The sequence below is a fragment of the Salvia splendens genome, unplaced genomic scaffold (assembly GCF_004379255.2).
Source record: "Salvia splendens isolate huo1 unplaced genomic scaffold, SspV2 ctg155, whole genome shotgun sequence".
In the NCBI taxonomy this organism is placed as follows: domain Eukaryota; kingdom Viridiplantae; phylum Streptophyta; class Magnoliopsida; order Lamiales; family Lamiaceae; genus Salvia; species Salvia splendens.
In genome coordinates this window covers 5,720-15,261 of record NW_024598795.1, presented here as the reverse complement: position 1 = coordinate 15,261, position 9,542 = coordinate 5,720, and the positions used below count along the sequence as shown (strand labels likewise).

At 38.0% G+C, this 9,542-nt stretch overlaps 1 protein-coding gene across 1 annotated transcript; it reads right to left on the bottom strand.

Annotated features, from left to right (window-relative positions):
• Positions 1-453: 453 nt before the first annotated feature.
• LOC121789169 (protein FAR1-RELATED SEQUENCE 5-like) lies at positions 454-3,329 on the bottom strand. The gene is made up of 5 exons (XM_042187682.1): positions 2,827-3,329; positions 1,604-1,881; positions 1,363-1,558; positions 735-985; positions 454-632 (listed from the first exon to the last, which is right to left on the bottom strand). The coding sequence occupies exons 1-5, from the start codon at positions 3,327-3,329 to the stop codon at positions 454-456; spliced, it is 1,407 nt and encodes a 468-aa protein (XP_042043616.1).
• Positions 3,330-9,542: the final 6,213 nt, after the last annotated feature.

Sequence of the window (9,542 nt, the reverse complement as noted above, 5' to 3'; positions counted from 1 at the left end):
TGAACAAGAGTGAAGTAAAATCAGAGTAAGAGTGATGTGTTTTGTAAATAAGAGTGGAGTTAAATCACAGTGAGAGTGATGTGTTTTGTGAACAAGAGTGAAGTAAAAACACAGTAAAAGTGATGTGTTTTGTGAACAAGAGTGAAGTAAAATTAGAGTAAGAGTGATGTGTTTTGTGAACAAGAGTGAAGTAAAATCAGAGTAAGAGTGATGTGTTTTGTGAACAAGAGTGAAGTAAAATCAGAATAAGAGTGATGTGTTTTGTGAACAAGAGTGAATTAAAATCAGAATAAGAGTGATGTGTTTTGTAAAACAACAGTGATGAACTTACTGGCACTTGAAATTAACACAAAAACCAATTTTGCATTGAGATAAAATTCACTCAGAAGTGTAATAAAATGAATCAATAGTGCTCTAAAAATGCAACAAAGTGAACTATTTCTATCCAAATCCTCATTGTCTCTGATTTACCTTCTCATTAACCTTTTTGCAGTTCCTAGAATCATGGTGTCCAATCTCTTGACAGTTTCCACACTTTCGGCCTGGTTTCATTGCTAACTTCATTGCTGACTCCCTCCTCGATTTCTTCCTACTTCCACTTCCCTTTGTACTAACAACATCAGGAGTGTGAACTTCAATAATATTCGGAACATGTGAGCTATAGAAGTTCTCAATCAATGCTCTCTTCTATGTGGAAGACCTAACAACACCATCTCCAAGAAGCTGCTTCTTACCTTCTTCAATAACTGCAGCAAATGCATTGATTTGATCAATGTTCCCTTCAATGCTTTGTGTTGTTTCAACGAATAATGCATACACGTTTTTAAATGCAATCTTCTTCTTGTCCACAGAAGGGTGTATTTCTTGATCATCACAAAAACCTCCATGTATTGGCTTCACAAACTGTGACTTCAACCATCTTTCTCCACGCAACTTCTCGGGTATCAACTTAACAAAATTATATTTCAACACAGAAAATATATGGCTGCACAATAAACCAAGTCTTTCAAATTTTTTGCATCCACACAAATATAAGTGTCATCACCAATGGAGTAAGTCACTGTCCATGAGATTGAATCCTTGTCCTTTATGTTATATACTTCAATATCTCTATTGGTAGACACTCCTAGAGTTTCACAAGACAAAGAGAAACATGCATATACTACCTCTTCTTGAATTGCATTATAAGCACTACCACTATATATCGTTGATGCATGTTTCTCGATTTCCAACCCTGTTCGTAAAATAGGCACTTTTGTTGAATCATAGTATTCAAGCTTTGCACTATTACTTCTTTGAGTCTCCAGCGCATGGTTATAGTTCATATAAAATTGCATAAGGTTAGCCCGAGACTTTGAGTACCTTTTAAAGAAGCTATTCTGTGATTCAAATAAAGAAGTTGTCTTTATCAACAAACTCATCGGAAAATCACGGAAAAAGGCTGGAACCCAAAATTTTCTGGATGCAAACATTGATGAAAACCAGTCATTATTGGCCAGCCCATATCTTTCCATTATAGCATGCCAAGTTTCCTCAAATGCATCAGGTTCTATCAACTCTGACCATACACATGCATTCAGTTCCTACTTTAATTGTTCACTACCAAGCATGTTCTTTGGCAATTTGTCAGCAACTTTATTCATAACGTGCCACATACACCACCGATGTCTTGTATTGACAAGGACCTCCTCAACAACAACTTTCATTCCTAAGTCTTGGTCGGTTACAATGAGTTTGGGAGCCACACTCATACACCTTACAAATTGGTTAAATAACCATGAAAAGGAGTTGGCATTTTCCTTGGACAAAAGGCCAGCAGCAAATGTCACACGGCGACCATGTTTATCCTTGCACGTAAAAGGAGCAAATATCATACAGTACCTAAAATGAAAAACAATTCACTATAAGCATGCAGAGAGATACATCACTTTTATTCTGAGTTTACTTCACTCTTGTTTACAAAACACATCATTCTTATTATGATTTTACTTCACTCTTGTTTACAAACAAAACACATCACTCTTACACTTCTTTATTAAAATCAGTGAAACAACACAGAGACTACGGTTTTCATAACCACTGTTATGTACCAAACACATCACTCTTATTCTGATTTTACTTCACTCTTGTTCACAAAACACATCACTCTTATTCTGATTTTACTTCACTCTAGTTGAGAAAACACATCACTCTTATTCTGATTTTACTTCACTCTTGTTTACAAAACACATCACTCTTATTCTGATTTTACTTCACTCTTGTTTACAAAACACATCACTCTTATTCTGATTTTACTTCACTCTTGTTCACAAAACACATCACTCTTATTCTGATTTTACTTCACTCTTTGTTCGCAAAACACATCACTCTTATTATGATTTTACTTCACTCTTGTTCAGAAAACACATCACTCTTATTCAGATTTTACTTCACTCTTGTTCACAAAACACATCACTCTTATTCTGATTTTACTTCACTCTTGTTCACAAAACACATCCCTCTTGTTTTGATTTTACTTCACTCTTGTTCACAAAACAAAACACATCTCTTACACTTCTCTATTAACATCACTGTATTGCACAACTTACATCACTGTAATGAACAATTAACTTCACTGAACAATTTAACAAAATATTAATTAGTGTGCACATACTTATTTCTTGAGTATGTCGTATCAAACGAAACAATATCACCATACAAATGGTAGTTTCTCTTGGTAATAGGATCACACCAAAACAATCGTGTCATCCTATCCTTTGAGTTGACCTCATACTCATATATAAATGCACTACACAGCTCCTTCTTTCTTCGCATCTCATTCAATACAGTTGTGCATCAGCTCCTTCCACGTATGCTCTAAGGTCACGTCTATAGTTGCGCACTTCTAAAACAGTACACCCTACATAATCTGATCCACCAAGCACTTCTTTAAGTGAGCTAAAACTTAAAGTTAGACCAATGTTTGCATTAGCACAATCGAGGATGAATTTCTGATGGACTAAATCCAAATTGCGGTTCAAATACATAAAATGCTTATGGCGTTCCTCAACCATCTCGTGATTATGTTCTTCAACGAAACTTTGTATAACATAACCAACTCCCATAAAATACTTCCAAGACACTTTAGCATTACAATAGCACTTAATAGAAGAACACTTGCGTTTCACCTCAGATTGTTCACTCTTTCTTTGCTTTGTACCTTCTCGACTACACACCACGTAAATCCAAGTAATGACATCTTTTTCCTTTTTCGATCCCTTTTTACGGGTGTCAAACCCAACATATCGAGCATAATTGTTGTAGAAGTCCAATGCACGATCAAGGGTCATGAAACTTTGTCCAATTTTTGGTTTCAATTCATCGGGGCATTTTGGTACATAAACCACTGTAAAAAAAACACATCACTCTTAGCATAATTTTACTTCACTGTTGTTAACAGAACACATCACTCTTACTCTGATTTTACTTCACTCTTGTTCACAAAACACATCACTCTTACTCTGATTTTACTTCACTCTTGTTTACAAAATACATCACTCTTACTCTGATTTTACTTCACTCTTGTTTACAAAACACATCACTCTTACTCTGATTTTACTTCACTCTTGTTCACAAAACACATCACTCTTATTCTGATTTTACTTCACTCTTGTTCACAAAACACATCACTCTTATTCTGATTTTACTTCACTCTTGTTCACAAAACACATCACTCTTATTCTGATTTTACTTCACTCTTGTTCACTAAACAGATCACTCTTAGTATGATTTTACTTCACTCTTTGTAACATCCCAAACTTTTGTGACCCTTTTTATTATGTTATTGGAATTTTGGAATTTTGAAACGTTTGATTTTATGTGATTAAGTGCTTTGCGTGAAATAAATTGTCGTGGTAATTGTGGAATGATGAGCTCGAGATTTTATCGTTGCCCAATGTGGGGAAAAGGTTAATAGGATCATGCATTAATCCTTTCTCGAGCCAATTAATTGATATTTCCGGTCATTTCCTAATTATTGAAATAGTACTTCTTTTTGTGGATTTAATTAATTGTTTTGGGACATTATTCCAAATTAAATCCAAACCGATAGACCATAAATTGTACTACATGAAATTCGAACTCCATTTTATTTTTCCTTGGGAGTTTCGAAAATCTCCAATAGGAGATTGAATTATTTTCCTTTGATTTAATTGGTACTTTACTGACTTCCACCCTTTGAATTTAATCCAATTAAATCATGGGATAACTTATTTCTTCACCCAAAATAAATAGAGAGTTGGGATATTTCCTTGGCTATTTGAGCCTAGCAATTTTCGGCCCCTCCACTAAATTTTGGGGGATATTTTATTTGTTTCCTAATTTGTGGGATCCCCTTTTTATTCAAATAAATTCCTATGTCATTTTAATTGGGGATGTGAATATTTTTCTACTACTTCCCTTCCAAGTCACACGTCCCATACTATTATTTTCCTTGTGGGAATTTAATTAATTGATGCCTATTTTATGGGAGCCTTTTTTCCATAAAGAAATTACCTAATTTAAATCCTATTCTATTTAATTGGGGATTTAAATAATTTTTGTACAAATTCCTCTTGAAATTTTCGGCCCCCACTATATTAATTCCTACTTGGAGATTTAATTTATTTTTGTTCCCTTGTTTATGGAATATTCACCTTTATTTCCTAATTTATGAATATTCTCTCCAAGTAAATAATTGCTATATTTCCTTATTAAATTTTCAGCCAATTTTCGAAAATGTGGCTCTTTAAAATTGTGGGATTCTTATTCATTGGTCTATATATTTAATTCCCCACAATTTATTCATTTAATTCATGGATTTTAACCTAAACTATAAATATTAAAAGCTAAAACCCTAGCCCCCATTCTTCAAAAAAACCGCCACCCTCTCTTCTCTCCTCTCCCACACGGTTTCTCCCATTCTCCCACTCTCCCATCTCCAAAAAAAAATCTTCCATTCAAGCTTATTCTTACATCCATTGAAGTTGCCTTCAAGAATCTCCGACGAATCGCCTTGTTCTTCGCTTCTACCGATTGGTTTTTGTCAAAGGAAGGTATAATTGCTCACTTTTCTTCTCCTTCTCTTTTGAACCATGTTTTGAGTCCTATATGCATGTAGAGAGTGTAGGTTTGATAGATTGCAAGTTTTAACGGGAGGGAAATTTTGTGTTCATAAGAACTTGGTTGTTTTTGCCTTGTTGATTGGAATCATGTGGGTTTGGATCAAAATAATTGTTAATAATATGAGATTGTATGCAAATATGTGTTTGAGGAATGTGTAAGCATGATGATGTGTTTTCGAGCATGAAGAATCGGTGTTTTCGTTGTGGAAATTTAAAAACCCTATTTTCGGATTTGAACCAGAATTCTGTGATGCTCGACCAGTGACTTATGATCTGTAGTCGACGCATGAAACGAACGAATTTTGCTACGAAATTTTTACTGAGTAAACTTCAAGATGTTTTCGGTGTCTCGTGTGAATTTCAGCCTGTTTTATCGAAAAATGAATTTTTAATAAATGTTTGAAGTCGACCGCGCAAATCTGCCAGAAACGCGAGTTCTCGCCATGAATGTTTCGTTTTCTGTTTGACTAACCAAATGAACTCCGATTGACGTGATTCTTGAACGATATGAATATTTGATGTGTCTTCTGTATTGTGTTAAATTTTCGGCCTTTTTGGGCATCGTATGAAATTATGGTGAATTTTTCAAATGAACTGCGCAATACTGTCAGAAATGGTATGTTCCGACCAGAGAGTTCAATATGTGATATGACTAACTAAATGACGTGATTTCGATATGAAAATTTTCATGGATGAACTTGAATGTGTCCTCTGTGTTGTGACCAAAATTTAGCATGTTTTGAGGTCGGATGAATTTATAGTGATTTTTACAAAACGGTCGCGCAATTCTGCCAGTTTTCTGCCTTGATTAAATGACACTTAGTTTCAAGTTTAAAAGTGTTATTTGATGCATGTATGTGCAAGGAACGTGTTTAATTGTTGAAATCACTTGCGATAAGTTGAAAGGTGTTACGTGTGTTTTATACCCTTGTGATGCATGTTGGGTTTTGGGATTGAGGAGAACGATGAGAGAGAAACGATAGGACATGCATAGTGATATGTTGTTGTGTGAGACTGACTTGTGTTGTCGTTGACAAGGGTGTTGTGTTTTCGTGAACTCGAGGATCGAGAGTTGCTAGGTTGGGTTGTGATTTTGCTAAGAGAACGAGGTGGGCTTTCTTTCAAACCTCTTTACTTTTCCGAAAAATATTATGTGGAGATATAAGGGTGGTTTAACTGTTATGCCATGCCATGGACTGTTTTGTTATGAGATTGTGTGCCTGATGCCTAGTTCGTATGAGTTTACTCCGTTAGGCTATATGGCTGTATTGTGAAACGAATTCGGGTCCGAGTAGGGCCGTAAACCCTATCGGGCTGTGTACACTGGTGGGATCGTGAGCCGTCCTTGCAAGTCGGCCGGTCTCGTGGGCGAATAGTGTGGCCACACTTTCGTCGCACTGTGGTTGTGATTGTTGGATTGATGTGAAAAGTGGGGAGATTATTTTGACTGGCCAGTCTGTGAAACTTTTTGTGTTCTCGTGATATTTTCTTTACTACGTATAAAACTCGAGATCACTGGTATGGATGACATAACTTGATAAATGTTTTCGGCATGAGCCCATTGAGTACAACAAGTACTCAGCCCTGCAATTCCTTTTAAAAATTTTGCAGGTTTAGCGGGATGTTGCGGTGGATGTTGAGCTGGCTAGAGACCTTAGGATACGTTGTATCGTCATACATAGGCGTGATCCTTGACTCTCCTTGAACCTTATTTATCCGCTGCTATGTTTTAATTTATGTCTTAAGACCGTAAGCTTTTCGTTTTGGTGTTGGGACATGCATGGTGGTGTTAGGATTTAAACGTGCATCTACGTTGTCTTTTGAAAATGGTATTCTCCGAATTTAAGTTAAGTGCTTGTTCTACTTTCGTTTTTAGTTATTATTTTTCTTAAGTCTAATTTTTCCCTTTGTCTTTTTAAAAGTATTTTATCTTATGTCTTTTCAAAAAAAAATATAACCTTAAAATCTTTAAACTAAGTTGTTTTCCTTTCTTCAAATCAATTAAGTTGTTCTTTTTAAATTGTAATCCATGCATGTCGGTCACGATCGCCGTGTTTGTGGTACCCCTTGTATGGGCGGTCGTGACAGAGTGGTATCAGAGCTTTGTTCTTTCGCTCTGGTTCGAGAGTCTTCTTTCACTTTAAGTCTAAGTTAGTGAACCCTTATTTGACTAGAAGTGTCATGAAGGCTCAACATCCAAAGCATCACGCTCAACCTATGAAAGTGAGGTATGTTTAAATTGTTGGAAGTATGGAAGAGTAGTGCATGAAAATGTATGATGATATGATATGACGTTGACAAGTTTATGCATGTGAATGAATGATATGCATGAGGATGAGTTGTAATGGAATGGTTATACGAGCATGATTGACATAATACCTTGAGCATGTGCTATGTTTATGATTATGATGTTGTAATAGCATGGTTTCGTGGAAGTACAAGTATGATTGGCATGATAATTGAGACATGTATTTTATGTGCAAAGGTGATATCGATATGGCATGAATACTTGTGAGTATGAACTAAGTGATGTTGCTAAATGTGTTTTATGCGCGAAAATACTACAACGATAGCATGCAAAGATATGAAACGTTAAGACAACGACAAACTTTTGAACTACGCGACAAACTTAACAACTTTTCCAAGCAACAATACAATTTGGTGTTTTAAAAGAAATTTTCGTCTCCGCGTAGATGGTACGAACGAAACAAACCGCGCTTAAGAGCAGTCAGTATAGTGCTAGAATGCGACAAGCGATTTACGATTACGACCACTATGAGAGAGAGGAAGGCAAGGCTTTGAGAGAGGTTGTCGCCCGTTTTGAGACCATATGGCGAGATGTCTATGGGTACCATGTAACGGCCTATGGTGGCATAAGAAGACTAATTGAGTTGATGCCCGACAATTGGGAGTCTTGGTTGGAAACAACAGCTAGTCGGTTCACGTGGTACGAACCAAGAAACCAGATGATGGCCGGCGACATGAAAGGTTTTCTAAAGGCCTTAACCTGTGCTTTGATTGACTCATGTTCCGAGCGACCACCATCGACAGAGAAAGAAGAAGATGAGACCTTTTGGGAAGACAAAGATGTGATCGAGGTTAAACCAACGGCAGTAAGAGAAGCCGTACCACAAGAAGGCATGGTCCCGGGTTTTGAAGATGACTACGTGGATGTTAACACGGATGATAGTATGGATGACGAAGAAGATCTCCGTATGATTGATGAGTACCACGTAGAAGAGGAAGAGGACCCGGAAGAGGAAGAAGACCCGGAAGAGGAAGAAGACCCGGAAGAGGATATTAGCACTAGATAGATGTGTGATGTTGTTTTCTTTTCCTTAAGTTGTTAAGACAGTGGAAGTAGCACCTTTCTGTTTTTTTCGAACGAATGCTTTTGTTTTTCCTTTCCACGTTGTTTATGGAAGTTTCCCTTTTCACGTGCTTTTAAGTAATTGTGTTTTATCGTATCGTACGCGTGCATGAAAGCGATGATGTTTTAATAACGATGTACTCACAACGGTGCTAACCTGTGTTTTAGATCAACATGCCCCCGAGACGTAGACGTGGTCCGCGTGTGGAGAACAATGTGGGGGAGCAGACGGAAGGAAGTGTCGGCAATCCACCCCCGCCTCCACCACCACCTCTACCCCAACCAAACGAAAGGGAGTACATCAAAGCCTTTCGGAAAGAGAACCCACCTAAGTTTGATGGATTGGGAGAGCCCCCGAAGGCGGAGGCATGGATGCGCGATATTGAGCGTATCTTTGAGTTCATGGGATGCACGGACAGAGAACGCCTGGCCTGCGTGACTTATCAGCTGACAGGACCCGCTGACTTTTGGTGGGAAACAAAGAAGAGAACCATGGACCCCGCTCGCCGTGAGGCGCTTACTTGGGAGGATTTTAAGGAAGAGGTGTACAACAAGTATGTTCCGGAAAGTTATCGGCGGGCGAAGGTAGTGGAGTTCCACACGTTGAAGCAAGGAAGTATGACGGTCACAGAGTACGACCGCGCCCTATGTGAGATGACTCGCTATGCACCAGAATTGGTGGATACAGACGAGAAGATGGCTGCGAAGTTCCGTTCTGGCCTTAGGACAGAGATAAGGGTCGCAGTGGCTAGTCAGAGGGGAATTCCTTATTCCGAGGTGCTGGGCTGTGCCTTAGATGTGGAGGAAGCACTGCCCAAGAATGAGAGGACAACAACCCCAAGCGAACTTTAGAGAAAAGAGGAAATGGGAGGGAAACCGAGCTCCTTTTGACAACAAGAGGCGTTTCTCCGCTTTTCGGCAACCGCAGAATCATGGGCGCCAAATTGTGCCACAGCAGAGGAGAAACCCACAGAGAACACCCTACTGTAATTGGTGCTCCAAGCATCATGTTGGGGAGTGCCGAGTTGGAG

What these genes read in the sequence shown, in the direction of transcription:
- LOC121789169 (XM_042187682.1), bottom strand. Translation starts at nt 3,329, where the DNA reads ATGACCCTTGATCGTGCATTGGACTTCTACAACAATTATGCTCGATAT. An exon ending in GAAGGAGCTGATGCACAACT is followed by an intron (nt 1,882 to 2,826) that starts GTATTGAATGAG and finishes TTTTCATTTTAG; the next exon opens with GTACTGTATGATATTTGCTC. An exon ending in ATTGCCAAAGAACATGCTTG is followed by an intron (nt 1,559 to 1,603) that starts GTAGTGAACAAT and finishes GTGTATGGTCAG; the next exon opens with AGTTGATAGAACCTGATGCA.